Consider the following 15,620-nt stretch of genomic DNA (forward strand, 5'->3'; position numbering starts at 1 on the left):
CACTTGTGTCAACCTGCGCGAGGAAGAGTTGTGGCTCTGTTAGTGTCTGTGTGCATGTGTATGCGTGTGTGTGTGTGTGTGTGTGTGTGTGTGTGTGTGTGAATGTGCATGTATGTGTGTATGCGTCTGTGTATGTGTTGTGTGTGTGTGCATGCATGAGTGTATGCATGCGCATGTGTGTATGTGTGTGTGCTGTGTGCTTTGTGTGTGTGTCTGTATTTGTGCGTGTGTGTGCTGTGTGCGTGTGTATGCGTGCGTGCGTGCGTGTGTGTGTGTGTGTGTGCGTGTGTGTGTAAGTGTCTATGTGTGTGTGTGTGTCTGTGTGTGTGTGTGTCTCTAAGAAAGAGTGGTGGGGTGGTCTGGAGGAGTAAGGAGGAGTAATGGGACAGGGATTCTACTCTCTGGCCCTCAGCCCCCCATGGACCCCCTCCCCCGCCCAGCCCCCGGTGTATTTGTACTCTCTCGCTGTGTATTGCTACCGGATCTCGCCATGTATGACGATCTTCACTGGGAGTCTTGAGCGCATTCTGGCTCTGTGCCAACTTTATTTGGAAAGCAGATTCAGAAAGACAGCCTCATGGTGTTTTGCCAGCGATCAGCGACTTTCAATTTGAAGATGCCTGTTACCGTGTCAAATGATCAAAGTGTGAAAAGATTTTTGCACAGTTATTTAAAGGCTTGTGTGTGTGTGTGTGTGTGTGTGTGTGTGTGTGTGTGTTTTTGTGGGTGCATGATTTCTGATTGTGTGCATGTCTACATGTGTGTCTATGTGCAAACATTCATGTGTGTGCATGAATGAATGTGTGTGCATGTGTGGGTGAATGCATGTGTGTGTTTGTGTGTGCATGTGAATGCATACACGTGTGTGTGTTCGCACGTGAATGCATGCGCGTGTGCATTTATATGTGTGTGCATGAATACATGTGTGTGTTTGTGTCTGCATGTATGTGTCTGTGAATGGGTTTGCCTTTTTGTATGAATGTGTGTGTGTGTGCATGTGAATGCATGTATGTGTGTGCGTCCGTGTGAATGCTTGTGTATTTGTGTGTGCGTGTGTACATGAATGCATGTGTGTGTGTGTGTGTGTGTGTGTGTGTGCAGACCGAGCCGGAGCTGATCGAGGAGACCAACGTGGACCGGCTGATCGGCCAGCGCGGCTACCTGTACGGCCGCGGGGTCAAAGGTCACTCGGAGACCTCCACCCTCAGCTCGCAGCCCTCCATCGACGAGGTGCGCCAGCAGATGCACCTGCTGCTGGAGGAGGCCTTCAGCCTGGCCTCCGGCGGCGGCGGCGGCGGCGGCCACTCCACGTCAGGGCGCCACTCCCACCACCGCCACCCCAACCCCGGGCACTACGGCCCCGCCCCGCCCCCGCTGCCCTACTCCGACGTCATCACCAGCGCCCCGGGCACAGTGGGCTACGGGCGGGGGGGCCTGCAGTGGGCGCCGTCATACGGGGCCGACCCGTACCAGTGCAGCATCCCCAAGCCGGTGAGTCGCCCGGGAGAGGGAGCTCGTTATAAAACAGACGCCAGCTTGGATTAGCAGGAAGGACGCTCGTTCACCAGCCACCAGCCTTCCCCCCCCCCCCCCCCCCCCCCCCCTTCTGCCTGCAGTAGACTCCCGTCGTCTCCTTTGTTCTGTTTTGTGCTTTATTTATTTACTTTACTGGAGATCCGTCCCAATGAAAGGCCCGCTATACGTTTGATTCATTATTAAATACTTTTTCGCTGGCTTCTTTTGTGCCTTTTATGGGACAGGAAAGCAGGGTCAGGGTATGAAGAGGGGTAATGAAGTGTAGCAGCTACTGCGCCTCAATGTCCGCAGTCTACCAGAAGGCATCCCCTGAACGAGAATCCGAACCCCCTTACCTGCATTTTGTGCTCATGACCTGAATATAAACTCTGACGATGAAAGTGCTGGCCAAATGAGTGCATAGGCTGACCTTTATTCTTCTGTTGAAAAGGCCTTTCGCTTCACCCAGCTCCCTGACATGGCCCTGGACTCTCCTCCTCCTCCGTCACAACTGCCCCCCCGCCCTGGGACCCCTCCCTGGACATCCCTAAGGCGGTACGGCCTGCACAACACTCACACGTGCGTACAGACTCATGCATACATAGATGTCGCACACACACACACATACACACATACACACACACGCATCCAAACTGACATCAAGGCGCTGTGGAGCCTTGAGAAAACACATTGTGGCTAGCATCTCTTAAGCTCCTGTTTAAATTAGGATGTTGAGGCTGCATATTGAAAAGCACTAAGAATATGAATGAGACGCATTCCTTGTTCTAGCGTTGAATGTCTGCGCCCCCTACTGGCCAAGAGCTGATATTGCGTTGTCTCCCCACATGAGCGTCTCTCTTACATCTCTACCTGCCTCAGCTCTTCATCGGATTTGAGACCTAGGGGCCGGAGCCCGGTGGCCTCAGCAGCTGATATGCGGCTGGACACCCAACCGTACCATCCACCGGTGACCACCAACACCACCACCACCACCACCCCTGCCCTACCATCCTCCAACCCTCCAGAGCGCCCCAACTACTCAGGTACGCCTGGCTGTGTGTGTGTGTGTGTGTGTGTGTGTGTGTGTGTGTGTGTGTGTGTGTGTGTGTGTGTGTGTGTGTGTGTGTGTGTGTGTGTGTGTGTGTGTGATAATTCACAATGTGAATCATAGTGTAACAGTGATGTTCTCTCGCGACAGGAAATCCAATAACAGCCGTCTATGCCATCCCAGCCAGCAGGACCGGATATTCAGAATACATGGCCTCCACACCCCCAACCTCCTACCACAGTCCCTCCTGGATGTCCTACCCCCCGGAGCCTGAGGACGTCCCCCCACAGTGGGGAGAGTCAGTAAGGCAGCCCTACCACCCTGGGGCCACTCTCTATAGGAGACACCCAGAACCTGTTTCTGGGCATAGGCACCTACAGATGCTTGTTTCTATTCCATAGATAACTTTGAGATTTTCTTTAGATACGTGTTGCTGTACATTAAAGTTAGGGCAGGCAGTTTCATTGAGAAGCTTTTTTTTGTCATATTTGTCAAAATTCTCTTTGCATCCCGATTCCTTATAGCAATCAACGAATCCAATGTAAAGGCCTGTATCTGGGGCTTTCGCTGGCCTGTCATGCGGGCCGAATGAAATGATTGAATGTCCTAGTGTCTGTCTACATAACAATGCAGTGACCTGGGCCCACTCTGTCGCGGAGACCTCCACAATCTAGGCCGACCTGTCGCTAAAGCTAGCTATAAAGTCATCTGTTTTTGGGGATTGGCTTTGGAGGGAGTCCTGAATGGAGAGTGTGATTTTTTTTGTTGTACCCCAGCTTTAATGCCGTGGTATGTTGGATTTTGCCAGTGCCAGGGGCACAGTTTATTTTAAAATCAGAAAAGGCCTTTCCCATTTGTTTCTCCGTAATCCGTTCTTTCGTTAATGGTACTAAATCCACAATTGCAGTGATTAGCTTGCTTTTAGTTTAGATTAGATAACCTTATTGATTCCCCAGGCGGAAATTAATTTCCCACCACACAACAGAGAAATAAACAGACAGACGTGCATGTCTGCGTGTGCATGAATGCATATGCATATGTCTGTGTGTGTGTGTGTGTGTGTGTGTGTGTGTGTGTGTGTGTGTGTGTGTGTGTGTGTGTGTGTGTGTGTGTGTGTGTGAATGCATTGGCTAATGTGTGTGTGCGTGTGAAGGCATGTGCGTGTTAGTATGTGTGAGTGATTGTGTGTGCGTGTGATTGCATGTGTGCGTGTGCATGTTTGTGTGTGTGTGTGTGTGTGTGTGTGAATGCATGTGCGTGTTTGTGTGTGTGTGTGTGTGTGTGTGTGTGTGTGTGCGTGTGTGAATGCATGTGTGTATGTTTGTGTGTAGCCACATAACAACACATTGAAACAGTACAGTGGGTTGCAGCAAACCATTAAACACCTGGATAGCAGCGAATACTAAAGACATCCGCAACCTCCACAGCCTCTGCAGTGTCCTTTGTGCGTTAACAATATATATGTATATATATATATACACACACTCAGTTTAAAGCAAATGTTCCCATTACCAATGCCTTGGCTGTTCTGTTGCAGGTACCCTTGCCGGGGTATGTGGAGTCGTTCCCCCTCCCCCGCTACCCGCAGTCCAGTCCCCCACTGCTCCCGCTGCCCTACATCCAGGCCCTGGAACTGCTCCCCGACACCCCCAGCCCGGCAGCCAAGCAGAGCTCTCCCCTCGCGGTGAAGAACATGGACAGCCTGCCGCTCACCAGCCTCTCCACTTCAGCACTGGTGCAGGCCATTCGCCTCGAAGTGGCAAAGCTGGCGAAAAAGCAGAGCGATATGTTCGAGTTCCAGGTGTAATACCGCCCCCTATTGACCGGGAGGAGTGTTGCAATGGAAAGGCTCCAACAGTAGCAGACGAAAGGTGGATCTCCACACAACAAACTGTTTTTTTTTAATATTTGTATTATAAACTTACCAACGTTCTTCTTTCCCAAACTCCAGCTTTATTTTAAAGGCATAGTAGAATGATGATTTACTGAATTCATTTGTCAATGATCTTCTGACAATGATGTCGACCAGCTTTGTTCGGATGTGTCAATATATTTCCAATTGATAAAAAATTATATGATATAATATATATAGCAATGATAATATATATATATAATAATATATAAAATAACAAAGATGTTTTTATCAATGATTATTCTTGTCCTTAAATGCACATGTATGAGATAGCAATGGTTTTATTATCTGTACTACTGAGAGGACCAAATTGTTCTGAACACAATGTGACCCAAAATCCAAGGGGAGTGCTATATTACTTTTATAAGCCCCTGTTTTTGAGTGGCACAACTATTTCTTAACTCATCCATGACATAAAACCAACTGCTAAACGTGGATGACATGACTCAATGAGCAATCTAGGAAACTTCTAACCCTCTATTCTTTAACAGGCAGTTGACAAATGAGTGGAATTATCCCCCCAAATAATAACTTAGACTCTGAGTCAAATCAGCACAGCATTTCTTCTTTCTTTTCAAACAAAATATAGACCTATATTATACCATCACAGATACGCCTTGTAGACACTGTAGAGTTGTGAACTTGACCCTGCAGTGTGAGAACGGCTGTAGGCCTACTGGTCACATCCAGTCCTGTTGGGACCGGATTTCCAGATACAGTGTATGTGTGCGGCCTCTGAACCCGCTGTGGGAAACACGACATATTCGACGAATGTCTACTTGAAATTCCTACTGATTGTACTTCGACTTTATTTTCTAAGAGCTGTTTAAGACGCACTTTATTCTCTCTGTAGTCTCCATACTGACCACATGCTTTGTTGGTGCCGCCTTTTTTGCCTAAGTTCTGTTTTTTTTCATGGTTCGATTTTCTTATTATATATACAATATATATCTGCCTTTAGGTGTTACTCACTAGTTAATATTATTATATTTTTCGTGCTGTGAAAGGTTATACATTGAACTTGTTTAATAATGCAGCTGCTTGCTTAACGGCTGACTGGATGGCTGACAGAAAGTGTTGATCGTCTGACACCTTCATGCATTTACGTCCGTACGAGGCGAGAGGTCTCTCCAATCCCATTCAGAAATGTGTGCCGATTATTACTGTAAAGACAATAGCGATTAACATTTTGAACCATAATAACCGAACAATCTCTTCGTATTTAACTGTCCAACCCTCTCTACTTCTTGGCCTAAAGAACTGTTCTGTTAACCCTTGCTTGTTCATTTGTACTATACCTGTAAAAAGTTCCATCACCCCCCAAAAACGAGAGCTGTGTTGCCCAGGTGATTTTTCAGCTGTAGGCCTACCAACAAGTACAGCAATCTCACCATGAACTGTGTAAAATAAAAACATTTTTACTCATGTAACGGAACACTTCTTCTGACATGTCCATATTTTATCCGTGGACACAGTGGAGGATAACAATGCATCAAGAATAAAGATTTGACTGAATTAAAAAAAACAATCTCTAAGGTGTTATTGGAGTGACCAATAAGTCCTATATAGCCTATGACATGAATTATAAAGTTGTCTTTATCTCTGACGTTGTCGGCTGTTTTCTGATGGTGTCTTTTTTGTAGTTTGGTCTTCATCTCCTCTATGTTGTCATCTGCTTGTATCTGATATTTCTCAAGAATGTATCTGAAAAAGTGGAGATAAATTAATGAGTAGAACTTCAATGTGGAATAACTGGAACAATATAATTCTGTACCTCCATCTCTTCCCTTAAACCTACTCCACAGTAAATAGCCTGAAACAAATGAAAACAAACAAAAAGTGGAGGTGGACGTCATCTCACATCGTGGGACGTCCAACAGCTCTCCGATCATGCTGCACAACTCCATTTCTTTGAGCCGGATGGACAGCTCACAGACGTCAGAAGCGTGCTCACTCCGCGGGTACCTAGGTCCACCTGCTGGAGGACCGAAGACTTCAAGAGGTCGGTACTCGGGTTCCACCAAGGGTCCACTTTTTGACCACGATGGTTGACTTTTACTGCTGTCCTCCGGCCTGGAGGTTGTATTATGTTCATCCTTAGACGGCCTGCTGTAGTACTTCTCACCTGCGCTACCTCGAGGAATAGGGTTGACCTTTCCTAGTTTGGCATTTACTGACTCACTAGGAAGAAATAAAGGCCACATTTCGACGTCGTCGTGGATAGAGGGGAAGTACATGTCTGCATTCTTGTTTGCGTTTGTCTTAATTATTACTCGGACATGTGTTGTGTTTAGATTCGAAAATACGTGTTATGATTCTATCGCTAGGGCAGACTTCACCTGTGAAAATGTTTAACACCAGCAGATGGCGGTATTCACAAGGGCATACCTGTCAATTAGATTTTCTATGTGGCAAAAATAAGTTTCTATCCATGATTTTGTTAGAATTGTATCAAATACATCTTCGTGGAAAGAGAATAAGCCTAGTTAGAAAGTAGGAAAGGAAGTGAAAATATACTTAATTTCTAGTAGTTGTTCTCATCTCACCATTCTATCTGCCAGCCAGCATTAGTGTTGAGACATTTCCTTAACATTCATATTACTTAAAATTCTCACTGATCACAGCCACCTTGAGGAGACTGTGATCAGGGGCTCATTTCAGAGATTTAAATAAACAGTCAGTCCGAAGATCTCTCCACTTCCCAGTTCCCTCATATCCTAATGAGCACGGAAGGAATTCCTTTTTGCCCATCCCTTCTCATTGCATCTATTTATCGAGGCAGTTAATATCTATATTTATTAAAAAGTATTTCAAATGTAACTCCATAACTAGCAGAGAAACCCCATCAATCCATAACCCATTCCAACATATGGTGTGTGCAGTGAATACAAAATACTCCCTTTTGAATGCAATATATTTTGATGTGGGGCAAAAAACGTCTCCATAGTCTGCTAGTTCCTACAACAATCACTATGGGGAATTTAAAAGGATTACAAGGTGCGACCACAGCACCAGTGACCATGAGAGGGAGATTAAACTACACACACACACACACACACACACACACACACACACACACACACACACACACACACACACACACACACACACACACACACACACACACACACACACACACACACACACACACACCTTATTGGATCAGTGTCATCCATATTGGCAGCAGTAGCTTTAATAAGCATATTAAATGTCACAGGGCACTGAATTGGTTTCAAGCTCCATTCATCTTAACTCACTCAAACTCTAGTGTGTGTCCGTGAGTACTTAAACCTGAACTAACGAAAACCTGATTACTGAAATTCACCATTTTGTCAAGAAAACAACAACACGCCAGCAATGGAATGATTCATTCTGCGCAGCAGCCATTACACAGACTACCTTTACCTAGGTGATGAATGGGAAAAAGCATGTCATGCACCTTTGCAAATCTTTGCACATGCACACATTGTGTGTATGTGTGTATGTTTGTGTGTTTCTACATGGTCATGTTCTAATTCATTGCCCCAACTTTCAACACGCTTCTATAATAATATATTTTATGCCAAGGCTGAGCACTATGTTCCAGAAGTTGACATTTCATGTTATTCTTAAATGCAAATTAGTCTGGAATTAGCTTTTGATAATTTTCACACTTAAATTGAATTCAACCGCTATGTATTGCAATACTCTATTAAACAATGAATAAAGCAACCCGGTATCATGCCAAGGCACAATACATAACAATCATAATTTAAAATAACCCTTCGGTTTGAACAAGAATTAAGTATTACACGTCGTGTATGTGTTCTGTTGTTTCCCCGTCCAAAATAACATTATTATTGTATGCAATGAGATAATACATGTTTTGTATAATGTTTATTTTGTTCTAAAGAATACATGCATTGCAATAGTAGATTTAACTTTTAGGGTTCCAGCACTGTGGATATAAAACATCAGGCACCAAATATTGGAGTGTCTTTTACTGTATCCAATGCACCATTACTTTCCAATAGGACCAAGACTTATTATCCAAACAGAAAATGCCTCTCATAAATTAAATTAACTTATTTGAGTTAAACATGGTCTCATTCAGCTATCTGTCTATGATAATTAATAATGTGTCATTGTATTTTCCATTAGTTCTCTTGTTGTTGGCATGGCACTGTTTCCCCATGGCCATGCAGGCATATTACACTGTCAGTGATATTATCTTGTTACTTGTCTATGTCTGTAAGTGTCTTGTAAATCTTGTTTTTGACATTGTCCCCTCTTCCAGTATATAGATTGCCAGGTCCTAATTTAGCAGCCGTAATCAGATGTGATCTCAAACGGAGGGCCTATTATCTCTTAATAAATGCTACTTAGTCAGTGAGTAATTATAGTACAGCTGCCTGGCCAGATGACAGCTCTGAGATTAGAAAATTACCACAATGGTCAATGCAAGGACGAGTCAAGGGAGAAAACACACACACACACACACACACACACACACACACACACACACACACACACACACACACACACACACACACACACACACAAACGCACACACACACACACACGTACACACACACACACACACACACACACACACACACACACACACACACACACACACACACACACACACACACACACACACACACACACACACACACAAAACTCATAAAAGTGTGTGGATCTGGGGAGGCTTCTATGATTGTCAGTCAGTTGGAGATGCACAGAGTTTGTGTGTTTGTGTGTGTGTGTGTGTGTGTGTGTGTGTGTGTGTGTGTGTGTGTGTGTGTGTGTGTGTGTGTGTGTGTGTGTGTGTGTGTGTGAAGAGCAAGTTTGGCCTAAAGCTTCAGACATGCTTTGTGTAATCAAAGCCTTTTTTTGTCTGGACTGTATCACAGTACGACCATGAAGCATCACTTTCTCCGAAGGCTATATAGATGATGCATCGGATTCAATGGTTCATCTCACTTTTGCAACATATCGTCCGCATCTCAGCATCTTAACGCTCTTCCTCCGAAGAAAGTGCTCTTACCAGAGCACAGCGTTTCCCCAGGGATTGAGAAACCACACATGCTCATGCATGCACACCAAGGGAAGCCAAAACTTTTCCTTTTACTTCAAAGGCGCAAACTGGGTGTAAACACACAAGCCCTCTCGGGAGGGGTTCTCTGATACCGCCATCCTTGCCAGTTGTGTTGGCTTTTATCGTGACCAGTTATCGATTGCTCTTCCTGCCTACTCCCTGCTGTTGTAGCGATGCCCACAGAGGTTAATTGTCCCCTCCAACCACAAGACCACATGGGCCACATTTATGAAACTTCTAAGCACTTCTTATTTTCCCTTTTTCGTCACAGATTTTCACATTGTGACTAGTGGACTTCTACTGCAGTGCAATCAAGAGAGCCTATTTGACATCATTGAAAGCTTTGATTTAATGGTAAAAACTAATTAAACATAAATCCCTAACTCAATAGCACGGTCTGATATACCCTGCAGTATATCAGACCGCAATATGGAAAATATTCCTCTGGATCAAAATTTCCCTATGAATTTTTTAATGGCTAGGATAGCTTTATATTAAGCTACGTATTTAGACTTGAAACAGAATGTCCAATGCACAGCATTTCAGATCGCTTAAGATTTCTTCTTATATGCGGAATTCAGAGAAGATTATTGATAAATCAAAGATATAATCATTGCTGCATGCTTTAAATTGTATGCTTACAATCTTAGCATTGCAAAAGCACCCAAGGTGCTAAACACGTGTAAATAAACTTTTCAAGTGTAAATTAAATAAACGTCACTAAGTGTTTTCCTTGCATCCCCATCCATTGTCTTATACACTATATAAACAAGGCACTCATCACACAATTATATTGTGTGTATTTCTATTAATGGCCCATTGACTCCATAATTTATGAGCAGCTTGCTGATGGATGTTGACTTTGCGTTGCCCTACTGGGGAGGAAGGACAACTAAAAGGCACATGCTCCACTACTGTGTGTCGCTGTAATCACACCCACTTAATAATATTTAGGCCCATCACATTGGCCGGTCTGCCTGGAGGAACAAGGCATCCAGTGACCTTCTGCTTAGGAAAGCCTGAAAGTAAAGCACATGCAGACAAGTATTTCACACACATGTTTTTCTCAGATAAAATGGTTGCCAATAGGCTTGGTGAAGGCTTGGACTGAGGAAGAAAGCACACGCACACACACACACACACACACACACACACACACACACACACGCACACGCACGCACACAAACATATATATATATGTATATATAAGGTGGGGGTAATTCTTTGTTAATTTGTCCACACCCACAATTACAATTTGTCTGGACACCGAAGATGGCTGCCTGGCAGACAGCAGGGAAACACAAGATAAGGTCTATTGAAGTTAGCGATCAAGTTTAAGGGACCAAAATATATCAAAAACATTTGTTCGTATTCGATAACTATTTATTTTATTTATGTTTATGTTTTAGCAACTTTGCTGCCCCCGCGAACCTACCCCGGATTATCGGTTTTGACGATGAGGATGATGATGAGGATGTTTATGTTTTATGTTTTCACATTGGGAGCAATGGACCTATAATTCTTCATCTTGGACGTAGAGTATGTATGTTTTTGTTTTTTTCCTATATGTTTTACATAGGAAAGTAGAAAAATGGTCAGAACTAATGCATTCATAACTTATTATCTGGAGCAACGGCATTATCTTTTCAATGTGACATCCCAGACTTCCACAGGTGAAAAACTGAACAAGAATAATGAGGATGCTGAACATGGTGGCAGTGGTCTAAAGCTCCTTGCTATAATGCAACTCATTGTCGACCACATTTAACTTTTATAAACAGGCCTACACTTAATTGCATAAGCTCTCAAAGCACCAAATGAGTTGAGTGCTTTCTAGGAACACAGAGGGATGCAACATGTCTATTGACCCAGTCCCTCATTACCTTCCCTCATTGCCTCTATGAGCTGTTGAAAAGACCGGCCAGCAATCTCGCTGATTATATTCCTGACAGGATTTCCCATGAAAAGGTGGAATATTTGAGCTTGTTTGAGCAGGCTATTCGTGTGTGTCACATTGTGTGGGCTATAGTATGTGTATATGTGTGTGTGCGCAGCACATGCTATGACTATGTATTCCTTTTGTGTGTGTGTGCATGTGCTATGTGCTTTGAATGAGGATTATGGTGTGTGTGTGTGTGTGTGTGTGTGTGTGTGTGTGTGTGTGTGTGTGTGTGTGTGTGTGTGTGTGTGTGTGTGTGTGTGTGTGTGTGTGTGTGTGTGTGTGTGTGTGTGTGGGTGTGTCGCTGTGATAGCACTATGAATTTGTATTCCTTTTGTGTGTGAGTGTGTGTGTGGGTGTGCGTGCATCTTGTTCAACCTGTGTCATAACAACAAAAACCCAGGGTTGGAGGCAAGAGGGAGAGGGACATAGACTATTAGAGAGAGAGAGAGAGAGAGAGAGAGAGAGAGAGAGAGAGAGAGAGAGAGAGAGAGAGAGAGAGAGAGAGAGAGAGAGGGAGAGGGAGAGAGAGAGCTGGACAAGACGCGGGGAGATGAGAGGGAGAGATTGGGGTTATGGGGAAGCAGGTGGTAAAGGTCAAACTCAAGGTATTGGTTCAAACAATATTTAATGATCTGCTTTCACGGAACCACTCTCAAGGTAGTGGATCATAAAATGGGAAGCCTGTACTAAGGTTCGGCTTCACTGAACCTTTTTATCTTATGGCCTTTTCTCACCACTCTTGCTCCACTCTCAGTAAATCTCTCTCTCTCTCTCTCTCTCTCTCTCTCTCTCTCTCTCTCTCTCTCTCTCTCTCTCTCTCTCTCTCAAGAACCATTTCTTGTAGCATAGTTTGTGTGTTCTTTCTGGATGTTGAGCTGCTGGGTAAAGATTGAACCTGAGAGTGGAGGTGGAGGGTAACTCCTATCTCACTTCACAGTTCCAGTTTACCCAGGATTTCCCCTGTCTCAAATGGATCTTTCCATCATTCACATAGATTACATTTTTGGTAACTTGTGTGTATGTGGTTGTGTGTATGCAATGTTGGATGTGTATGCTGTGTGATGATGTTTCTCAATGTCCAGGGGAGAACATTTGTCTTTCTTACCCACCCAAAATAGACCAACTATATTCTCCCCGAGATCGTTCCATCAGGGACGATGTAATTGCCAATCCACACATCCACACACGCAAAACAATTTGTTTCTTGCCGCTTTGCAGATGGATTGGTAAAAACAGAATTGCGATAATTTATGGGCTACTCTAATGTATTTCACTAGATGGGTCCAGTTGCCTGTCAGATAAAAACATTCAGTTATGTCAGGTGAAAAATATCAAAATTGCATTTTTATTAACTTCAGTCAAACTTATAATTGCCATATGCAAAACACGCACACTTGACTTGACACACACACAAACTTACACCCACACCCACACCCTCTCACCCACACACACAAAGACTCAAACACACTCACACTCACACACCTGCAAGCCTGAACATTGTCTGTCTTTCTTACACACTTCCACACCACCACCCCTCATGAAATGAACTTTTCGAATAATGTCTCTGTTTCATCTCAAAAAGATCCGCTGATGCAAAGCTACCAAACTTGTACTTCTTTCCCAATGCCCTGAGAACCCTGTTCCTCTCCAAGCAGACAGGTTCAATCAGCCATGCCGTCTTTGGGACTGGCGCCCTCAAGCCTGCGATCTGGCTCGGTAGACGGGGTGTCAGCAGGGCTTCACAGGCTTAATGTATCACAAAGTCACAGCTGGATAACCCATAAATGTAACAGGGCTTTAACCCGGACCCATTGGTCTCTCCATCATGTACAGACCAAAATGACTCTACTTCCTTCGCTTCTGATTATCCTACAACCACACCGCCCCCGGGATTATGTTTCGGTCACAGCGTTGTTATTTTGCCCCTTTTGGGTGAAGGATGCAAAAGTCAAAAGTCAGTACACAGAAACTTTTATAAATAATTCTCTCATCTGTTGTGTCTGTTTATGCGGGTCTTTATTTTGAACCTGAACTTTTGTATCTTATTGGCTTGGCATTGTGCAACCTAATTGTTATTTAGTTTTAAAGAAATTCATAGCCCCAAAGAACATTGAGTTTGCTAAACATAATCGCCATCGATCATCTGGCACGCGTTCCCCATGGACCAGTTTGCCGGACGGACAGGAAGAAGGGTAGTGTAATTGTGAGTGTTGTGTTGTGACAGGCAAATTAATGTATGGTTAACTGTGTGAATTATGTATCATGTTGTTTAAATAAATGAAGTGGATTAAACTCAGTGGTGTAGTCTACGTGATACGCAGGTATACGCCGTATACCCACTAGGAACGCACCAGGATTTGCGTATACCCACTTAAAAATGTGCACGGATACGTATCAATCGTCTTGTGACAGATCTTTCACTTCTGTGTTTATTTTTCGGAAATATCGGTTGGGTATAACTGCAATAAAATACTTTACGCAGGGGAAGTTATCTCCTACATTCACCATTCATAAAATTCCCGCTGCGCGCTCGCGCTCTGCCCTGTCTCTGTTACGAAGCGCGAAGCTGCCCCTTCATCCTTGCACGTTAGTTGGCGGGCCAAGCCCCTCCTTCTCGCGTGTGTGTGCGTGTGTGTGCGTGCGTGGGCTTGCGTGTGTGTGCGTGTGTGTGTGTGTGTGTGTGTGTGTCCAGTCCTCCCGTATTAATGTGTAAACCACATAATAAGTAGTCAACAGAAGACAATGTTTTAATCCCACTTTATATCTCCTTGTTACTTTTAGATGAGAACCCCTGGCCAGCCTTTCAGACTGGGTGTCAGGCTAGGGAATTTAAAAACAGGCATCCTTGGTTAGAGTGGAGGGAAAAAAATTTATAGGTAAATGTCAGCCAACATACAGTTGGTATACACAATTGAAATTCATAATGTTAATCACTATGCAAATGAGAGTATAGCTAATTCATGGTCATTTTTAAGGTGCAGTAATTTCACACTTTTACACAATTCAATTACTGTATGGTATGTTAGATAACAACAGTAAGAGCTCAAATTAGAGCAATTGAAAGAGTGAAACATTAGTCTCCTGTCATCTCCTTCTCATGCACTGGTTAGCCATGGATGTAAACAGTTCATTCAATTATTTTGAGTAGATTTTGTCCTTGTTTAGCATGTGCTATTGCTACTATAGATATACAAAGGACAACTTGTAATTTTTGTGTAATATTTGTTCATACTGTTATTAAACCTGGTTCTTTCCATGATTGTTGATAATCGTTATACTCTTAAATCAGCGGGTTGTAGACCCCTGCGTTGGTGAGTGTGGTGCGACACCCCATAAGCGCCACACACGTACACGTACCGGTCGGACGGGTTTGTACGAGGCTGGGAGGGAATCATCACAGTATACCCACTACAATAAAATAGACTACACCACTGATTAAACTGTATTGCAACTTGCATGGTTGTTGTTTGTAGTGTGGTGCTATGTATGTATGCACAGGTAAACGGGGTTAAATGGTAGGATCTGGGGAAATGCGACCCTCGCTTTTCACAGCATTATACATAGACAGACAGACAGACAGACAGAAGGAGAAGAAGAAGCTGAATAACCGCGAAAACTAATACATTTAATGATGGAGTCTCCGGCTTTCGTTTAGAAATGTCAACAATTTATTTGGGATTTAACATAGAATATTTAACATTCAAAATTAATTAAAAAAATACTTGAACAAGGAAATGTAACATTCAACATCAATACAACCTCCAGCTTTCCTCGTGAGTGCCTGGTTTGTTTAACCGAATCAATCCGCAGGCCTTTGCCTTCTCTCGTCTCGAGCTACTCGCTCACAACCAATCACGTTATTCTGGTCAGTTCTTAATTGATTTCAGCTGCGTCTCCCCCGCCTCTCCTTATAAAGCGCCCCCACCGTGACGGTTGTTAATCGGTTTTTTTTTGCGTTGGATTGCGTGGGTTGAACAATCCGGACATCGTGGCCACCGACGTGGACCCCCCGCCACCGGGACCCACGCAGTGAGTAACGCGGGGTACTTCCTTCATGAGCACTGCACATGTTACACTCTCCCCATCTCCTCCTGTCGTCTGTTCTCGCCCCTCTATTGTATGT

At 44.0% G+C, this 15,620-nt stretch overlaps 1 protein-coding gene across 1 annotated transcript in view; it reads left to right on the forward strand.

The window, feature by feature from the left end:
- kiaa1549lb (KIAA1549-like b) overlaps positions 1-6,166 on the forward strand; it is a 60,423-nt gene extending 54,257 nt beyond the window's left edge. The window contains exons 18-22 of the mRNA XM_030377365.1: positions 1,102-1,491; positions 1,967-2,070; positions 2,395-2,558; positions 2,714-2,865; positions 4,101-6,166. Coding sequence (XP_030233225.1) covers positions 1,102-1,491; positions 1,967-2,070; positions 2,395-2,558; positions 2,714-2,865; positions 4,101-4,370 — 1,080 coding nt within the window. The 3' untranslated portion in view covers positions 4,371-6,166. The remainder of the gene's footprint in view (positions 1-1,101; positions 1,492-1,966; positions 2,071-2,394; positions 2,559-2,713; positions 2,866-4,100) is intronic.
- Positions 6,167-15,620: the final 9,454 nt, after the last annotated feature.

This window comes from Gadus morhua, chromosome 14, assembly GCF_902167405.1.
Source record: "Gadus morhua chromosome 14, gadMor3.0, whole genome shotgun sequence".
NCBI lineage: Eukaryota > Metazoa > Chordata > Actinopteri > Gadiformes > Gadidae > Gadus > Gadus morhua.